Genomic DNA, 21,959 nt, shown 5'->3' with positions numbered 1-21,959 from the left:
ATATACTATGAAAAATAATTTGCACAGTGGACTAATTTGTAAAAATAAAAATATAAAAAATGAATAATAATGATAATGTCGTTCATCAAATCCTGTCTGTGTTTGTTTACAATATTACGTCAGCTGATATTGGGCTTGACAATGAATGCCCGGGCAACGTCAGTTCTCCCTGCTAGTACAGGGTTCGTACAGATTTTCAATGCCCATTTTCAAGAACTTTTCAAAGTTTTTTAAGGCCTTCTCCAGACAAAATTCAAGTTTTCAAAACAAAATTTGAGATTTGTTTTACAATCCACAGCGATTCAAAAAGTTAGGTCGCCAATGAAGAGTCTGGACTGTGCAAAGAAAGTTTGTTTTTTTTAAGAGGAGAGGATGGGTCATTTTCATTTATAGTGGCCGCCAAAAATTTACATTATAAACGAAAAAAAAAAAAAAAAAAATTTACATTATAGACGAAAAAAAAAAAAAAATTTACATTATAAACGAAAAAAAAAAAAATTTACATTATAAACGAAAAAACGAAAAAAAAAAAATTTACATTATAAACAAAAAATGAAAATAAAAAAAAATTTACATTATAAACAAAAAAAAAAAAAAATTTTTTTTTTTTTTTTTTTTTTACAAAGGCATCACCACATTATCAAGGCCCAGAGGCCACTCAAGGATAAGGGTTAAAGAGTGTACAGTAGAAGTTGGTCAATATAGTAATCATTAGTAATGAAAATTTGGTAAATTTAATAACTTATATGGAACGGCTCATCAAGAACTTATTTACCTTAGACTTGAACACAACCATATTGTAGTCAGCCGGAAAGCAGGAAAACGGAAGACAATTCCACAGGCGTGCAGTTCTAAGAAAGAAGCTTTGTTCATGGAATCTATGTTTAGGTTTAGGCACAGATAAAGAGTGGGGGAAATTATTGATAGTGTTTACAGATAGACGAGTGTTTCTTGTGAAAGTTTGGCGAGGGGGGACCATAGATTGAAGCTCAGTTGAACACTTTCCATGAAAATAACGATACATCAGAGACAAACTCGCAACATCTCTTCTGTGAGATAGAGGTTGTAAGGAGGAGAAAAGGACATCTCCTACGAGGCTACGAAGTCTATTTTGAACTCTATCAAGGCAGGACAAGTCCTTTCTAGCAGCTCCTGCCCAGATGTGGCAACAGTATTCCATCCTTGGACGTACCTGGCTCTTATATAGATAGAGAATAGCATCAGCAGTGAGATATCTACTGGATCGATAGAAAGATCCCACCATTTTTCCAGCGGCCTTGGCAACAGATTTGATATACGTGTTCCATTTAAGATCAGGAGTAATGGTCAAGCCCAGAAGCTTGTCAAAACTTGAGGCCTCCTGAAGACGAGAGCCATTCATTTCAATTGATGACAAATGTGGATTAAAATGTTGATGATGTAAAGAGAGAAGCTTGGTTTTAGATGCATTAAAAGTAACCACCCACTCCTTTCCCCATTGTACTACATGCTCAAGATCAGAGGAGAGAGAATTGGAGAGTACTTGCTCGTTTACTGTCTTAGATGTGGTACCATAAATGGTAATGTCGTCAGCATAAATGTCTACAAATGATGTAAGGATATGATTTGGAAGATCATTAATGTAGATCAGGAAAAGAGTTGGGCCCAGGATGGATCCCTGAGGGACACCGGCATTAATACTGTGAGCTTCTGATTTTTGCCCCTCAACTACTACTCTTATGAACCTATCAGAAAGAAATGATTTAATAATTGAGAAGACTTTTCCAGCTATACCATAGCTAGCGATCTTATGAAGTAAACCTTTATGCCATACCCTATCAAAGGCTTTAGATATGTCAAGAGCAATTGCCCTAGAAAGATTGCCACCGTCGAGAGATTTGCTAATCCTATGCGATATAACTGTAAGGACATCTGCTGTAGATCTAGCAGAACGGAAACCATATTGAGTGTCACTAAGAAGGTTATTTTTGTTGAGATGTTTGATTACTTCTGTATTTAACACAGATTCTAGCAACTTACTCATGACGCACAGGAGACTTATTGGCCTGTACTGAGAGGGGGATGAGCGATCACCTGAATTCTTAAATACAGGGCATACTGATGAGATTTTCCAGGGAGATGGGAAACTATTCTCCTTAAGACAACGTTTAAACAGTTTTGTAAGTATGGGCGCTAGTTCAGGTTGAAGTTTTTTGAGTACTATAATTGGAATACCATCAGGGCCAGTTGCTTTACTGGAATCAAGGTTTTTGATTAGCTTGGCAACATCACGTACAGATATACGTATATCACATAGCGTGTTTTCTGATACAGGAGGAAATATTGGGGGTTGGCGGTCTTGGTCGCAAAGGGTAGAATTAGCTGCAAAGTTCTTGACAAAGAGTTTGGCTTTGTCTGATGCTGACGAGATTACCTCAGGTCCATTGATAATAGTTAATTTACATTATAAACAAAAAAAAAAAAAAAAAAATTTACATTATAGACGAAAAAAAAAAAAAAAATTTACATTATAGACGAAAAAAAAAAAAAAATTTACATTATAAACGAAAAAAAAAAAAAATTTACATTATAAACGAAAAAAAAAAAAAAATTTACATTATAAACGAAAAAAAAAAAAATTTACATTATAAACGAAAAAACGAAAAAAAAAAAAAATTTACATTATAAACAAAAAATGACATTATAAATGAAAACAAATATAGAGGGAGATTTGAACTCCCTACCCTAAAAAGAGGGGACATAACTCTTCTATCCTACAATACTATTATGCAATTTCAGAACACTGTATTTGAATTTTATTTTGATATTTAAAAAATATTTTAACGGTATTTTTATCAATACTTGAAAATAATTTAATAGTATTTATTTCGATTTTATTTTTAATATTTCGACGTAAATTTTTACTGGATATAAAGGATACAATTTTTAAGGCCTTTTACAAGACAGTTCTCATATTTCCAAGGTAATAATAAAAATAAGGCTTTTTCAAAGCAAAAGTCCAAATTTAAGGACTTTTCAAGTCTTACTTACTTGTACTTGAAACGACATTCACCCTGGAGGAGTTGAGTCAGCTTCATGAAGATGCACAAGTCTGTGCAAACCTTATTCGTAAGAAATAAAATGTTATTGTTTTATTGATTTGAATTTCTTAACGAACCTTTCAACCATCTTCAGATGTTGTTAATTTATTTGTATCTGTGCTGATTGGTACGTTTAATCGCCCCAACCCCCAAATGTCACTCACCTTTGCTACTTTGGCCATTGCTTCTGAAAGGATCATGCAGTTGCTTGGATCTCCAACGGCACTCGAACCATCTCGATAACTTCCAAACCGAAATCCAACAACACGTTCTACGAAGTTAAAAGAAAAAAAAATCAATATGATTTACGTGGACTTTTCATTTTGTAACCTTTGACCTTCAAGGTCATCTTGTTGAATTTGAGTACCTGTACGAAATTGAAATCAAACCATTTTTTAAATTCACATGGGTATATTGTTCTTTTACTGTCAGCCATAATTTTTAATTGCTTTTTTAGTATCAAGTATGAAGACTAAACTTTCAAACTTTAGAAGACTTAACTTCAAACTGATTTTACACAGCACTTTATCCGTTGTGCAACAAATTCATGCGGGCAATTCTTGTATGGATTTTTCCAAAAAGTTAGAAAGTTCCCTGAATGGTACATTTCCTAGACTTTTCAAAATGTTACGTTGTCATCGGACATATATATCTACTTTTTCAAATATATTGATAAATACTGCATTATTTTCAAACCAATTAAACGTTTTAAATTGAGTAAAACCACTAAAAACTTTTCCAGTTAGGTAGAAGAGTAACTTATCTTGCCTTTGGTAACATTTATTTGTTATGTATTTGTTTTTTTGCAACTTTTTCGAATCTATGTGTATAGTAACACAAACTCCAAAAATAATAAAAAACAAATATATAACAAAGAAATGTTATCAAAGGCAAGATAAGTTACTCTTCTACCTAACTGGATAATTTGTTAGTGTTTTTATTTAATGTAACATGTTTATTCGGCTCGAAAAACATACATTCTTTATTGATGTATTTGAAAAATGCAAATGACGGCATGCTCGCTATTGAACACGGTAAGTTTGGGAAAATGATTTTAAACAAAAAACTTATACAAAATGCTGTTAGAAACTCACTCAATATATGTTACCGTGACATAGGCGAACATATATTCGGTGAGTTTCTAACAGTATTTTGTATAATTTGTCTGTTTGAACTCATTTTCCAAAACTTACTGTGTTCAATAGCGAGCACGCCGCCATTTTTCTTTTTAAAATTTATCGATAAACATTGTATGATTTTCGAACCGATTACACGTTTTAAAGTGAGTAAAACCACTAAAAACCATTCCAAATAGGTAGAAGAGTAACTTATCTTGCCTTTGGTAACATTTATTTGTTATATATTTGATTTTTTTGTCCACCTTTTTTGAATCTATGTGTACAGTAAAACAAACCCAGAGACAGTGTATATCGTGTGTTTATATCAGATGAGTGTATATCGATATGTTGGCAGATGACGGGGATACATTCATAACAAGTGAATGAGACGTTTATATATCAGTGTTACACAGAACGAAACGATGTTTGTATGAGAAGACTGAGAGAGATGTGAAATACAGTTCGTTTTAACACAGAGGAGAGATACATTATTGATGATTGCGGAGGGGGCAGGGGTTTTGCATAGATGATAGACAAGACACATTTACCTTTCGGTTGTAATAACGACGACGACGAAAACAAATATATGATGATTCTTTTATTCTACAAGCTGGTTGATTGATGAATTAGGAACTCAAGCTCTTACGATTACATGGTCTCATCCCCCCCCTTCGCCTCCAAGGGGCGTCAGCTTCCAGTCTGACTGACTCGACTCAGACTGTCACTCTCTAACGAACTGACGCAAACCCATCTCAGTATATTGGGAATTCTCTTTCTTTATGACGTCAAAAGCATGGCCAACAATGTGATTCCTTCCTTCATGTGCTCAAATTACACGTGTCCTAATAATGTTTGGTAACAAAGAAATTCCTAAATGAATTATTTCATTCATAACCTATTTATTTCATCATGATCTCTAACTTGTATTGCCCATTCTTTTAACTGACATATTTAATATCCAGTTATTTCAAAACTGCATTGTTCATATCAAACAAATAATATTTAGTTATTTCCAAGAACAATGAAAATCGTTCTACATTCCTACGATTTCAATATGTATTCTTTTTTTAACTTTTCTTACTGCGTTCGATTCTAACCTTTTCCAAATATCGTTTTCAAACTTATCTGTTTTGCTCTTTTAATTACTGGGGTCTGTCGCTTTTCATGTAACAATGAGAGCACAAAATCTCTCATGGAAAGTCCATCCAACCAAACAACAAATTTATGGCGAACTTCCACTTGCATCAAAAACAAGATGTGTCAAAACAAGACATCAAATTATCAAAACAAGACGTGTTCAGTTTGCAGGCCATTGTTCTAGAGTAGTAAATGAAATTATTCCTTCCCTACTTCTGTGGAATCCTACTATGCATTCCAAAAGTAGAATGCTCACATACCCAGATCTCATTTCAAGGGATGTCAGCGTTGAGAGGCAGGACCTAGAAGCAATCATGTGGGATCAGGATATCTGTTGTCAGCGTGTGAACTCCATCATTTTTACTACGATCGAAACATGATTTTAAAAGTTTAAAAACAATCTGCGTTTCAGATGCTTTCAGCGTTGCTTTTATTACCAAATTCTTTTAAGTTCTAACCTATTATTCGTAATTAATGGTCGTTCCATTTCATACTTGTGCTTCAGCATAACCCTAACCTGCACGGCTTCTTTGAGTTGCTTTACTCTTCAATGTTCATTTCTGTCATAAAATGGTTTACCTTTTCCTCCATACGTCGTCAGCCATATCCGATTTTTCTATCTCTTTATGCGTTAAAGCTTTCCAATGTTCTTTTTATGTATATATATATTTTTTTACTATTATTTTACATCAAACAAGGCACAATACAACTTGGATGTGAGGGGCTATTATTTGAAACAATATCTACATGGATACAAACTTTATCTTTTTCTTGTATAATAGCATGTTTATGCCATAGATGAAATCCTGGTTAGTGTTCTCCATACGCTTCGATCCATTGTTGGTCTGATTCCTCTGAAGACATCACATGATTTTGAACTTGCCAGAATACATAGGGTGAGTTGCCATTACCTTTCCCAGCTAATTCGCCTGTTTGCACCTATCCGTTGTCCTTAGATCATCCGCATAGCTGCAATCGAATAACGTAACTCTTAATAACATAGAACCGTTGATCTGCTAGAGGTCCATCCTTCTCCATCGCCATTCAACATCCTGTTGCTGACGTCATCAGAGTTACCGTCTCCTAGATGCATGTGTTAACTAAGACTAGGGGTGCATCTCTCCCAGTGAATTAATGCGACTCCAGATACCAACCTGGGAATTTCTTATGACTCGGCATGGTACAGACAATGCCTAGCCTTCCTAAATGGTCACCCATCTGGGACTTGCCAGGCTCATTGTTGCTTAACTTTGGTGACCCGGTGTGAACCAGTGTGTCACTGTGATTGTGCTATATCTATATAATAGTTTCTATTATTATATAGATAATAGTTTCTATTATTATATAGATAATAGTTTCTTATCTCTGTGTCTATATATACTTACTTATCTCTATTCGCTCGCCACTGTAGAGCCTCAATCTATAAAAGGAGCTGGCCCAAACGTTCCAGGATGAATGTTGAAACAAGTAATCGCTAATTTCACAAAATGTCCGTCACGTGCACAATTACTGACCGTGTAACACGATGCCGCATGTTAACACACGGGTAAAATCTGGAGAAAAAAACAAACAAAAAAAAAAACGACTAACCTGTTCCTTCAAGATTCATTCCAATTGTGAATTCGCTTTTGTTTCGATAACCTTTCAGGACGGGCTACAAAGAAAGAAAGAACAAGTCGTCAAGAGGATAAGTGTTAACGCGTTGAAAAGTTTAATTATTATATGTGTAAACATTAGCAGGTTCATTGAAGATCAGTAGAAATGTTGATTTTTTTTTTCCACAAGCAACATGAATTGGAATATTGAGGATGTGTCCAAGACTGCTGCAAAGAAGCTGGTCTTCTTCTATTGTGCTAGAAAATTATTCACACAAGAGAGCATCCTGTGTATATACAAAACCAAGATGCACCCATGCATTATTGTTTCCATGTCTGAGTTGAAGCATCCACCACTAGTCTTTCACTTTTAGACAGGATCTTAAAAGAAGAGTACCAAATCTTAAAGAAGAGTACCAAATCTTAAAGAAGAGTACCAAATCTTAAAGAAGAGTACCAAATTTTAAAAGAAGAGTACCAAATCTAATAGGTTCGAGACACCAGCTCAAGAAGGTTATCAACCATGACAGAGGAGGCCTCTCTCCTCCAGTTTTAATATCAGAGTTTTCTTTCTCCTAGATGGATGACCTGAGAAGTTATACGGTCCATCACTCCGAGAGAGGTAACCATGCGCCTGGTTTCTACACCAAGTATTTCTATACCACCACATGAATGAGAATATTACGTATCATTCTTAAATAAAGGTTTCTGATACCTGCTTACCAAAATCCCACCCCTTCACTGTTGACGTCCCTAAATGACAAAGTTTTCTACTCAAATAGCGTCTTCCTTAGAACAGTTAGACTTTGGAATTCTCTTCCTGCTGCCTGCTTCTCAAATGTTACTGATATGCAGAAGTTCAAATGCAACGTAAACGAACACCTTATTAATCTTTCTTAGCCCCCCCCCCTTACGTCAAAGTGGCAATATGCCTTGTTTTGGGGTGAAGGTGAGTGAAAAAACAAAAACAAACAAAAAAATCTATGTAAACAGAATGTTTGGGGTGAACGTGATTAAAAAAACATCTCTTTCTTCACATAAATTCGTAAAGAAGAAAATATAGAATTTCAGATGTACTGCTTTTTTATGAGTGTGTTGGTTTAGTATTTCGTTAAAGTTTCGATTGGTTTCCATTTTTACATAAAACATAGATGATCATTTGGTTTCTAGGCCGCACAACGTACATATCCCTGACAAACCCGCTTAGCAACAAGCTTACACCCCTTCACTGTTAAGATCCTTATATGTCAAAGTTTTCCACTCAAATAGCTTCTTCCCTAGAATGGCTACACTTTGGAATTCCCTTCCTGCTACCTGATTCTCTGCAACTTCTCTCCCACAAAAGAGACGTTGTGAGCCTGTCTTTGTTTTATCATTATTTCCATGGCAAGTGCTCGTCTAAGCTCCAATCTCTGGTTCCCCCTTCGCCAATCTTTCACGAAAAACACCTGTCTAGCTGAAACCACTGTCAATAATTTTCCCCACTCTTTATCTGTGCCTAAATCAAAACGTAGATTCCATGAACAAAGCTTCTTTCTCAGAAGTGCACACCTGTGGAACTCTCTTCCGTCTGCCTGTTTCTCACCTGACTACAACTTGGATGTCTTCAAGTCCAACATAAACAAATTCCTGATGAACCGCCCCCTTAAGTAAGACACTTTATCAAATCTCCATTACTAACGATTACTACGAAACTATCTCATTGATTACTATACATGCAATAACCTTTATCCCCAAGTGGCTTCTGGGCCTTGATAAAAAAAAAACTGTACTGATATGCAGAAATTCAAATGTAATGTAAACCAACATCTTAATCTTTCTTAGGCATGGTCTCAATTAGTAGCCCCTTATGTCAGAGTGGCAATATCCTTTGTTTGGAGGGAAGGGGAGTAAAAAAAAAAAAAAAAAAAAAAAAAAGGTCCTGCACTATGGATCAAGCTCCAACCTTTATCCGATCGCCACAATACTGCATTGTTGTGTCTGTTTTACAAGTACTTTAATAGAATGTGCTCCGATGAACCCACAGCACTTGTGCCTGCTCGACGTACATACTCCTGACAAGCAGCAAAATCCCACCCCTTCACTGTTGAGGTCCCTAAATGCCAAAATACCTTCTACTAACATAATGATAGGGTTCTATTGCAGAATATAAATCCCCTGCCTTTTTTGTATTTACCAAATCGATACCCCCCCCTTTTTTTATTACATTTTCACCCCAAACAAGGCACACAGCCACTCTGATGTAGGGGGCTACTATTAGGGACCTAAGTTGCAGGGGTACTATGTAGGGAGTTGAGTAGCAAGATGTCTGTTCACATTACACTTGAACTTCTGCATGTCAGTACAGTTGGGGAAGCAAGAAACCGGAAGAGGATTCCAAAGTCCTGCAATTCTGGGGAAGAAGCTATTAGAGTAGTAGGCTTTCTTACATCTAGGGATCTCTACTGTGTAGGGGTGGAACTTTGCTGCTTGTTGGGTTTGTCGGGGGGGGGGGAGTGGATTTTCGTCGAGGGGGTAGAGGGGCTTGTAGTTCGTCAGAGCATCCACCATTAAAATACTTGTAAAACAGGCAGAGGGATGCAAAATTTCGTCAATGGGACAGGGGCTGAAGCTTAGATGCCAGTTTAGGATGTGTTAAAATATATTTTGTCCTTATTTGTCATATTCCAAAAATCACTTAAGTAGTGTCTGTTTTATGGTCACAAAGCAATCTTCCTGCAGAGTAATTTTCCGGAAGTCATGTCATTTGTCTTAAAACCATGGTGTTGATGGTGGTGGTGGTGGGGGGAATATAGCAAAAAAAAGCTATCTCTGGAAACCTACGCATATGTTCAAGCTGATATACATGTGAAGGCATATGTATATATTTACGTCTTTTGCACGTGGATGCAAAAGAGACGTTGTTGCTACATCTGCATACAGAACAAATATTGCACAAAGGTTCAAGCGAGATGTTGCTGCATTGCACAGGGACGCAAAGGAAAAGTCAGTGTATGACACAAGGCTACAAAAAAGGATGGCTTTGTTGCAGTATGATGTGTTCACTTTGTATGAAGTGAGAGAATTGATCTTCCTGTCATGAGGCACCGCTCGTTGTAGGAAGACAATGAAAATATTTACCGCAGAAAAGGACAATGTTTATCTCATTGAGGAGGATGTGAGCCAAAGATTGGATTATAGCTGCACTATATTTCACGTATTGAAATTCCGGAAATCTTTGGAATTGGATGATTATTTATTTTGAACATTTTATTTGGATATCACATGTTGCCATCAGCTAAATATTTTTATCTTTTGAAATCAATACTATATATTGATACTAATATTGATATAATAATCAATAAATTAATAATAAACATGAAATCTGCGTCAGTTAAAATATCATATTTAAGTGTATTTTGCAACCGGGCAATGCCGGGTAAGGTGAAGGCTAGTATGAGAATAATTCCATGAATAAATTAGACAACAACGTTGAAGATTAATAGAAATTCATTTTATTTTTGATTGAAAAGGAATTAAAAACAGTCAATCTTTATAAAAGGAATCCCAAACATTTTGGAGAACTAATAACATGCATCGTGCTAATATGATCTTAAAATTCCAACTGCTTAGGCGGGAGAGAAAAAAAACAAAAAAAAAAAAACACCTTGCATGGGCGCTGCAAGAAATAGTCCAACAAATTCCTGTATTCTTACACCAAAACCTGATTGGTAAACCTGCCCGTTTACACCACAAGAAAATGTGTGACTCATACAATTTTATCATGATCTTAATTTTCAATAATTTTCTTAAAAAAAATCAAAGAATATTCAATTTGTGTGAGAATTTGACTGTTTTTTTTTTTTCTCTCCTATTCGAAACTTTTGTGCCATTTTTATCTGCATAATTTCATCTGATCAAATCACGTTCAATTTACCTCGTTCTTTCTGTTAACAATTTACCTCATTCTCACAGTCAACAATTTCTCCCTTTTCATCCACAATTAACAGCAGAGTTAATTTCTTAGGACATTTATGTTTAAATATGTTTCTTATACTAGCGGGATGGGAGTGCCTGGCTTTACCCGGTTGTAAATATGATATTTTAATTCGTCCAGATTTTTTATATATTTTTATAGAGTCGTGATTTCAAAAGTTAAAAAAAGTATTCGGGTGCCATCAAAACTGAAAGCAAAACTGTTGCTTTCAAAGCTGGCGACGTTACTACTTTATCAATGTAACACGCATATGAACTGATCAAAAATAAATTATAGCCCCTTACATCTAAGTGGCTAAATGCCTTGTTTAGGGTGAACATGAGTAAAAATAAAAATGGAAGTCACTTCAGACAAAGAGTGAAGCCATTTGATGTAAGGAGCTAACAGCAAAAAATGGTTATTGAGAAAACAGATGCTTATCAGCCAGTCTTTGCCCGGTCATAAAATATGCTTAAATATGATATTTTAATTTATCCAGATTTTGTGTATATTATTATAGTCACGATTTCAAAAGTAAAAAAAAAAAAAGTATTTGGGTGCCATCAGCTAGAATCGAAACCGAAAGCAAAACTGTAGAATTCAAAGCTGGTGATGTTACATCAAAAATGTATTCAAGCATATTTTATGACCGAACAAAGCTAGTTTTAATAGATTTAAAAGAACGAAGGATAAATGAAAAAAAAAAAAAATGGTGGGAGAGTGGTTTGAATGACAATTCATAAAAGCTGTCCAACACATGCCAGCATGTAAAACAAGTGTTAAACTGAATATCATGAGAAAAGTTGTCCCAATCTTCATTTATTTGCAAACTTTTGTTTCTAATTATTGGCCGAATCTTTATTCTTTTCCATTATGTTCACGTTGGATTAATTCAACATTACTTTTCCATCCACAAATAACAATAACAATAACAACAAATGTATTTAAATAACAAGACTACTCACGCTTGGGAGTATCTTGTACCTTTACAAGGCCACCATTCACCCATGCATCGAGTATTGCTGCCACATCTGGGCTGGTGCATCTACCACTAGTCTCTCCCTCTTAGATAAGGTCCAAAAAAGAGTTTTCAATCTAATCGACCCCACTTTATAAACTAAGCTCCAGCCCGTCCCATCGCCACAATGTTGCATCACTGTGCCTGTTTTACAAATATTTTAATGGAATGTGTTCTGATGAACTCGTTTCACTTGTACCCCCTCGACATACATATCCCCGACAAACCCACTTAGCAATAAGATCTCACCCCTTCACTGTTGATGTCCCTAAATGCCAGAAAGCTTTCTATTCTAATAGTTTCTTCCCTCGAACAGCTAGACTTTGGAATTCCCTTCCTGCTGCCTGCTTCCCTAGCTGTTGTGATATACAAAAGTTTAAATGTAACATAAACAAATATCTTGTTAATCTTTCCTAGACATGGCCCCAAATAGTAGTCCTTTATGTCCAAGTAGTGGCGATATGCTTTGTAAGAGGTGAACATGAGTTAAAAAAATAAAAGAAAAAAAGAAGCCTTTTATTTTTCAATAATTGTCATTTGCACTTGTTTATATGATAAAGAGGTGTAATCAAAGAAAATTGGGAGGTTCTGTTCATAGACACTGGCGATAGGAACTGACCAATCAAATGGAGCCACATTTTGCTAGCAACCAATCAGAAACTGCTAAAACAGACGAAAGTTAAAAAGGCAACATTGAAAGAACAAATGAGAAATCTAGAGTTAATTGATATGAAACAGTCGATATAGCAAGGAGAGGCCAAAAAAAAGATAGGACGAACAGATAAATAGACCTGGCCAAAGATAAGTTACTTTAGAAGTAAGTTTCTAAAGGCCACCAAACATAATGTAAAACAGATCTTAAAATACTACTAATAATCATGATGATGATGATGATGATGGTATTAGTAGTTGTAGTAATAGTAGTGGTATTATTAATAGCAGCAGCAACGACAGAAATATGGGCAGAAGTACAAACTTCATGAACTTACCGAAGGCATGATTGGTAAAATTTCACAGATGCATCCAGAATTTTTTGTCCTTTTGAAAAAAAAAAACAAAAAAAAAAACAAAAAACAATATTTAGTAAACATGGATATAGTTGCAGAAAAAGAAAAAAAAAACAATATTTAAACATAGATATAGTTACATAAAATTAAAAAAAAAAAAAAAATATTTAGTAAACATAGACCTGGTTGCTTCCCACCGGACTACAACTTGGATGTCTTCAAGTCCAATGTTAACAAATTCCTAATGAACCGCCCCCTTAAGTAAACACTTCATCAAATCTCCACACTAACGTAATGTACTTATCCCTGAGTGGCTTCCGGGCCTTGATAAGTGGTGATCACTGTGTAAAAAAAAACAAACAAACAAATCCTCAGGAAATCTATAATCTAAAGTTGTCTGTGGGTTTGTGTTCAGCTAAGAAATCAAAACCTACACAAGACACATAAAGCTGATATATTTCTTTCAGACAAAATATAGTTACCTTTTTTTCTAACTTTTTAGTTCTGAAGGTCAACTGGAACAGAATTAGTAATATGAGGGGGGGGGAGGTCGACATTTACAGTGATTTTTAGAAAAAAAGATATATATATATATATATATATATATATATATATATATATATAAATAAAGAGAAAGAAAATTAAAACTGTAAGTTGAACTTTACAATCAAAATTTATTGTTCGACTGAATACTCCAAAAAACAATTTACAAGGTCCTTATTCCGTGGAGTTTCAAAGAATGCTATTCTTGTTATTCTTCTCATCAGAGGACATAAAGAAATCAGCAAATTATATTTGTAGCAATGCAAGAATTTGCTAGTTAAGGCATTAAGTGAAACCACAATTTATTGTAGTTATAAATTGCAAAAAAAAAGAAAAAAAAAAAAAAAAACAAAAGTGAAAAAATGGTGAATATGTAAAAAAAATTTTTTTTTAAATACGTATAATATTTCAGCTTGCATGAAAATCCTCTCAAGTTTATCCGAAATGAAAAATAGTTCTTTAGAGAGAATGGATTCCAAAATAAGTCCAGCATGACAATGCATATAATCCGATTGGAAAGTCTTCAAAACAGCTGAAATAATTTGAAAATTGTTTTTTTCCGGCCAGTGCAGTAGCCCAAAGAGAAGTCTGTCCCCAGTCAAATGGGACCTAATAGTAAAAAGAGAGAAATCCAGTATGAGAAACTTCATCATCGTCTTAATTAGAAAAAGTGATTTCAGATTAAATTTTAAAGAAATTAAGATCAGACTAAGCGGGGGGGGGGGGGGGAATCAGTCCGTGAAAGCTCGTATTACTCTGACCGGAAATTGTCTAGACAGAATGAAACAGATCTTTCTATAGTGTTAAATTTGATGTCATTATTAAAAAAAAAGTTGGGGGTGAGGATTATAAAGTTTCAAGTGTTGCAGAATCATAGCTTATTAAGGCTCTCGAAAAATCATGATGATGATAAAGATGACAAAAATAATAATAATAATATTAATATTAATAATAATATTGATAATAATAATAATAAATCTAATTAAGCCGATGATGAAGGTTTTCATACTGGTTTTCTCTCTTTTTACAATTAGGTCCCATTTGACTGGAGCACCATAGGAAACCTTATTAGGAAATGGAAGGTGCATGACTCGACCATGAACCGTCCATGCACCGGAGCTCCTCACAAGACGTCAGATCGAGCAGTGAGAAAGCTTGTATGAAAAGTTCAGCAGCAACCGAGAACCACACGAGGCGAACTTCAGAAAGATTTGGAAGAAGCAGGGATAGTAGTAACGAAACCAACGATTAGTAATATACTCTGACGCAACGGTCTTAAATCACGTACACCTCGAAAGACACCATTACTAAAAAAATGCCATTTTAATGCTCGTCTGGAGTTTGCAAGAGACCACTTATTGAAAACAGATGATTACTGGAAGAATGTGATCTGTTCCGATGAGACGAAAGTGGAACTTTTCGACATTAACTCTGTACGTCGAGTATGGAGAAGAGATGGCACAGCGCAGGATCCCAAGAACACCCTCCCCACTGTAAAGTTTGGTGGTGGAAATGTCATGCTCTGGGGATGCTTCTCTTCAAATGATACTGGGCCACTTCATATTATAGATGGAAAGATGAATGCAGCCAAATATCGGGAAATTCTTGAAAATAATCTCTTGCCTGCTTCCAATGCATTAGGTATACGACAGGGATGGATCTTTCAACAAGATAATGATCCCAAACATACTGATAAAATAACCTCCGATTGGTTCGTACAGAACAAAATAGATGTTCTTAAGTGGCCCAGTCAGTCCCCAGACTTAAATCCTATAGAAAATCTATGGAGAGAGCTCAAAATCATGGTCCACCAGCGAGATCCACGTAATATTCAGGATTTGAAGAAAGTATGTGTTGAAGAGTGGGCCAAAATCTCGCCTGAACGTTGTCACAAATTAGTTTCGTCGTATAGAAAATGTCTCGAAGCTGTAATAGCCAATAAGGGGTTTTCAACTAAATATTAGATGAAATTGTGTTAGTGTGTCCAATACTTTTTTCCGGCTATTCTCGTTTTTATTATATAATTTTTGTTATGCATTAAAAGGTTCTAATTTCTGAAGTTATTTATTATTGTTGAATTAGTAACTATTTCTTGTTAAATGTTCGCGTCATTCGTTGTATAAAAAATGTGTTAAATAAAGAATAATGGAATGTGTTCAACACTTATTTTCCCCACTATATATATATATATATATATATATATATATATATACATACATACATACATACATACACTAGCAGATCGTCCAGCGTTGTAAAAGATGCACAAATACTTTAATTATTACAGAAACATGTGCATGCATGTATTATGTTTTTTTTCTAAACCATTCACTTCTTGTAAGTAAAAAAAGAAAAAATACTCGAGCTGAGATCGAAACCAAAACCTAAAGACAGTATGTGAAGTACGATAACCATTAGACCAGCATGACACGATCTTTAAAAAGTGTTGTCAAACCTACTTATCCTTAACATAATCTTTAATGTGAACTATTCACGCATGCACAATCGCGAAACAGGTAGCAAACAGATAAAAAACCGATCACTTCCAATTTTTCAATTTTGACTCCTCAGCAGGCCTCTTTCCAGATGAAAACAGATTACTAAATTTTGCACATGTCTGAATATCCTATATACCGAATTTCAAGACTGTATATCTAAAATTCATTGAGTATATAGGTTGAGAAGTGTCCTCAGCAACATACATTCTCACTTTTATAGATATATAGATAGATACACAGATACTCGCTGTCCTACTGCAGTCCTTTTTCCTTTGGACAGCTTACAGGTCTTCCCCAAACAATTTGATTTGTATTCTAACTCACGGGAAAAACTAACCCAATTTCACACAACCCTTACACAGACAGCCATGTTCCCAACCTGCCTTCCAGATCGTGAACACCAGCAGGCTTCACTTCTCAACCTATTCCTCACCACAGTACCCGAAGATTGTGTGACTAATGCCCACAATCCACTTGAAAACGCAGACCACCTAGTGGTATCAGTGGACATCACACTTAAATCGCAGCCCCTAATCCCCAAGGTGAGGAGCCATTGCTCAAAACAATAAGATACTACAAAAGGACCGACTGGGAAACGACCAGAAATGCTCCATGGACCAATATCTTCTCTTTTTTTTTGCTGAACAGTGTACGGATAAGATCTGAATGGTGCAAAGCGGGTATTGAAGCACATGTCCCCACACGGAAGTATTATAGCAAGCCCCGCTCACATCCATGGTTCAGTACAGATTGGCAGCAGCCATTGCACAAAGACAGCATGCATTTTGCCGGTTTGTATGTCAGAAATCAAATACAAGTAGGCAACAATTTATAGACGCTAGAAATCATTGTAAGCGAGAAATAGTGAAAGCCAAAAGAAAGCATGCGTAAATAACCAGGAAACGTATAGAATCACAGAAGATAAGAACTCACAATTTCTGGAAAATTTATAATAGTGTAGTGAATAAAGGGCAATCAATAATTTCCCAACTATCCAACAGCCAGAAGGTTGTATGCACGGCAACTGAAAAGGTGGGACTGCTTGCTCGGCGATTTGCCTCCAACTCCACCGCCAAGAAAGAACTCCCTTCCAAATTTCCCTATGCAGACTGCAGTCACACTTGGTGATCTGAAAATCCCCCCTTCTCATGTCCGCGATATCATAAAAAACTTAGACCCCTCCAAGGCGTGTAGACCTGATCTCATCCTTGCTATACTAATTAAGAAATGCTCAACTGAGCTAGCCTCTGTACTCTCCAATAAATGCCTTGCTGAATCTTGCTTCCCTAATAGCTGGAAGATGGCCTCTGCGGTGCCAGTGTACAAGAATTCTGGTGAAAGGACCGACCCTCTCAATTATTGCCCTATTTGCTAAAATCTTTGAGTTCTTAATTAATCAAGCACTAGTTCACCACCTCGCTAAAGTAAATCTTTCTGACAAGCAATACGGATTTAGACAATGTCATTTTACAATATTTTAACAGTCATCTCTGAGTGCATATACCATGCACTGGATAAGGTGAGCAAAGCCAGGACTGTAGCCCTTAATATATCCAAGGCCTTTGACAAAGTCTGGCATGAAGAGCTGCTCATGAAAATTAAATCGTATGGTATAACTGGACGTATACTAAATATAATTAGATCCTTCTTAGACAATAGGACCATCCAAGTTGTCATTGATGGACGTTCATCAAAGCATAATAACATTAATGTTAGCTGATATTCATCAATGACCTCCCCACTAATATTGTGTCCGAGATGGGTATATTAGCTGATGATACAACGCTCTAGAACATACACGATGGAAGAATGAATGTACACAAATCTAAAACAATAGCAGAATCCTTAGAAAATGACCTCCAGACCGTACATGAATAGGGCCGCAAATGGATGGTTACATTTAATGCTAGTAAGACAAAGCTGCTCTCCTTTAATAATTACAAGCCTCTCCAATCATGACAAATTCTTCCTCAGCTTAATATTCACAGGCAATATGAACTGGAACAAATACATTAAGGACACTGCGAAGGCTGCTGCAAAGGTGGTTCTCTCTATCGAGCTAGAAGACTATTCACACCTAATAGTATCCTGTACCTTTACAAGGCCACCATTCACCCATGCATGGGGTATTGTTGCCATATAGTGAATCTACCACAAGTCTCTCCCTTTTGGATAGGGTCCAAAAAAGAGAGTTTCCAATCTAATAGGTCCCACTTTGTCAACTAAGCTCCAACCCCTGTCCCATCACCGCAATGTTGCATCCCTTTGCCTGTTTTACAAGTTTTTTTAATGGAATTCTGATGAACTCATTGCACTTGTGCCCCTTTGACTTACAAATCCTCGACAAACCCGCTTAGCAACAAAATCACACCCCTTCACTGTTGCTGTCCATAAATGCTAGAAAGCTTTCTACTCTAATAATTTCTTCCCTTGAACAGTTAGATTTTGGAATTCCCTTTCTGCTATCTGGTTCCCTGACTATACTGATATGAAGAAGTTTAAATGTAATGTAAACCAACATCTTGTCAATCTTTCCTTGGCATCATCCCAAATAGTAGCCTCTTACATCCAAGTAGTGATATGTCTTGTTAGAGTTGAACAGGAGTTAAAAAAAAAAAAATGAATGCCGAATTCAGTAATTTTTGAAAAAATTTTTTATGTTTCAAGTTCTTTATATTTTTGAATATTTATTTATGGTGTTTGGTTTGGTTGTTTTGTAAATAAAAATTATTTTGCTTTTAAGTTTTCAGAACATGTTTGAAGTTTGCAAAGGCAAAAAAAATCAATGTTTGTGCATTTTAGGCTAAGAAGTCAGTATCTTCAGACAGCCTGATGTGATAACACCAGTAGAGAGAGAAAGAGAGAGAGAGACAGACAGACAGACAGACAGAGAGAAAGCATGCTGATACAGAAGATGACGGATGTCTTCAAGTCCAACGTTAACAAATTCCTAATGAACCGCCCCCTTAAGTAAACACTTCATCAAATCTCCACACTAACGTAATGTACTTGCAATAACCCTTATGCCTGAGTGGCTTCTGGGCCTTGATAAGTGGTGATCACTGTGTAAAAAAAAAAGAAGAGTGCGTGCGTGCGTGAGAGAAAGTTCAACTTACTTTTGTTTTTTCAGCCAACCCCGCAGCTCAGGGCAAGTATTGTGAACTTCCCAAGTTAATTTGGTCAGAACGGATTTAATATTGGAAGACTTCACCTAAAAAAAAAACAAAACAAAAAAACAAATTAATTTAATTTAATAAAGAAAGAGAGAGAGATATTATTATATTTACTATTTTGTCAGCAGATTTTCTAAGAATTTGGCCATCAAAGTCAGTACTCGGTCTATGATGCACAAACACATGATGGTTATTGCCACCAATTGACAGTTCGCAGAACAACCCTCAGAGATATCATGGCCATTCCAGAATTTTGTTTGCAGCAGCTGAATATTCTAAAGTTGTTATTTTAGTTAAATACCAACGAGACAGGTGATCTCACATTAACAAAAAAAAAAGCTACATGGACTAAGGAACTCAAAGAGGCATCCATAGTTCATATTTACAAGAGGAAAGGAAACAGGCAGTGCTGCAACAACCACAGGGGAATATCTCTTCAACATAGCTGGTAAAATTTTTGCAAGGCTGCTACTCATCGTTTAACCAAACATCTGGAAGATGGCCTCCTCTCGGAAAGTCAATGTGGTTTTCGTATGGGGCATCGTACAGTTTACATGGCATTTGCTGCTCATCAACTCCAGGGAAAATTTCAAGAACAATACCAGGACCTTTACACAATATTTGTCGATTTGCGTAAGGCGTTTGGCACTGTAAACTGGGCAGGTGTATGGAAGATCATGGCCAAATTTGGATGTCCTGACAAATTCATTTAAATCATCAAACAATTTAATAATGGGATGATGGCTCGTGTCATAGATGATGGAGATGTTTCCAATGACTTCCTAGTCAACAACGGCGTCAAACAAGGCTGCGTACTTACCCCACGATGTTCTCGGCGGTGTTGATTGATACATTCAATGCAAAAGATCTCAGAGTAAGCATCAACTACCGGAGAGATGGCAAATTGTTCAATTTAAAATGACTTAGCGCTGTCACCAGGATTAAGACCACCATCATACGAGACCTTTTGTTTGCTGATGACTGTGCCCTCAATGTCAACACAGAGCCAAACATGCAATATATTGTTGATTGTTTTTCTTAGGCATGTGACAATTGTTGCATCTAAAGAAGATGAAAGTGATGTACGAGTTTGCTCCTGGAAAAAGTTATGCTGAGCCTCAGATCTCAATTCGTGGAACTAACCTAAAAGCTGTCGACAAGTTCACTTACTTGGGCAGTATTTTGTCAACAGCAGTACACATAGATGATGAAGTTGGTTGCAGGTTAGCCAAAGCTAGTGCTGCCTGTGTGAAAGGGTAGAGGAATTTGGCTGCAGACCAAAGTCCAAGTATTCCGAGCTGTGATGTTCACTATCCTTATGTATGCTTGTGAATCTTGGACTGTATATGCGAGACATGCCAAGAAACTGAACCATTTCCATATGACCCGCCTCCGTAGATTGTTGAAAATCAAGTGACAAGACAAAATACCAGACACTAAGGTTTTGGTCTGCTCAAATCTTCCGTCAGTACTCGTGATGTTACATCAGTGCCATGTGCATTGGGCAGGACATGTATGCTGCATGCCTGATTCAAGGCTCCGAAACAGCTCTATTATGATGAACTGTCCAAAGGAAAAAGACCCGCAGGAGGACAGTGGAAATGATTCAAAGACGAAGGTCTCTCTCAAACAGTTTGGTTTGTATTCTAATATGAGAAAAACTAAACCAAGACAGATGTTCCTGGCCTGCTGCAACTCACAAAGAGACTACAATTGCTAAATCTGCATGTAATGAAGAACGCAAGAGAATACTTAATATAAGAAAACACAAAGTGATCAACATCACTGATACAGAATTATCCCACCGATGTCAAACATGCGAGAAATACTTCAGAGCTCAAATCTGTCGAACAAGTCATCTTTGAACCAACAGAACAATTGCATGATCACGGTCATCTTTGCAAGTGATGGATGAACATCATCATCATCATCATCATACCAATGTCACCGTTTAGTATGGGTAACGGTTAATGAGACGGATAGATTAATAGTTGCATGATGATGAATATTATGAGAGGATTGAAAATCATGATCAAAATTTAAAACAAAATTGACTAATAATTCGTTTTGTGAACTGTTATCCTCATCTTCAGAGTTATTGTTGTTTCGGCCAACTCATCCTTTGGCCTTCTTCAGGTGATTAACCACGACAGGATAGGAATGCTGAGTCTTGTAACTGTATCCCTAGCAATTACTGTCTTCCACGAGCCCCGAAGAGGGACGAGGTTGGATTGTTTTGTTTTATAAATCCAACTTTTTGTTCTTATCTGGTCTTCCATTGTCGAGTCCGTACCGAATGGTGTTATATATATTTTTTTCATTGGAATCCTTTGAGATGAGGAATCATAGTTGTTATTTCGCCGTGTTTCAGCCAACTCATTCTCTGACGTTCTTCAGCTTACTCATCCAATAGATAACAAAAAAAAAAAAAAACTAAAGAATTTGAGAAAATTTGCAAAATCCTTACATTTAGCTGATCCTCGTACGGCAATTCATATAGCGGCATCACAGCTTTTTTCAACCTGAAAAGAGATTTTAGTTTGTTTTTTATTATCTACTATATTTAATTATTATTTATAAACTAAACTTTGCTTTCATGAAAAGAAAAGCAAATAATATTAAAAACAAAAATAGTACTTATTTAGAATTACAAATATTCACAAAAAATACAGAAAATTTTTTATGATGTACTAGCGCTTAAATATGATATTTCAATTTGTCCAAATTTTGTATATTTTATTATAGAGTTGTGATTTCAAAAGTAAAAAATAAGTATTTGGGTGCCATCAGCTAGAATTGAAACTGAAATCAAAACTGTATCATTCAAAGCTGGTG

The 21,959-nt window shown here is 35.9% G+C and overlaps 1 protein-coding gene across 2 annotated transcripts in view; it reads right to left on the bottom strand.

Annotated features, from left to right (window-relative positions):
- LOC145269865 (tRNA (uracil-5-)-methyltransferase homolog A-like) overlaps positions 1–21,959 on the bottom strand; it is a 79,736-nt gene that overhangs the window by 28,169 nt on the left and 29,608 nt on the right. For both annotated transcript variants that reach the window (XM_080125595.1, XM_080125594.1), the window contains exons 7-11: positions 21,592–21,646; positions 19,068–19,162; positions 12,893–12,941; positions 6,926–6,989; positions 3,245–3,351 (exon numbers count right to left, since the gene is read on the bottom strand). In XM_080125595.1, the coding sequence (XP_079981721.1) occupies positions 3,245–3,351; positions 6,926–6,989; positions 12,893–12,941; positions 19,068–19,162; positions 21,592–21,646 (370 nt within the window). The remainder of the gene's footprint in view (positions 1–3,244; positions 3,352–6,925; positions 6,990–12,892; positions 12,942–19,067; positions 19,163–21,591; positions 21,647–21,959) is intronic.

This window comes from Euprymna scolopes, chromosome 45, assembly GCF_053919585.1.
Source record: "Euprymna scolopes isolate OS-2025 chromosome 45, ASM5391958v1, whole genome shotgun sequence".
NCBI classification, from domain to species: Eukaryota; Metazoa; Mollusca; class Cephalopoda; order Sepiida; family Sepiolidae; genus Euprymna; species Euprymna scolopes.
This window is presented reverse-complemented; position numbering and strand designations above follow the sequence as displayed.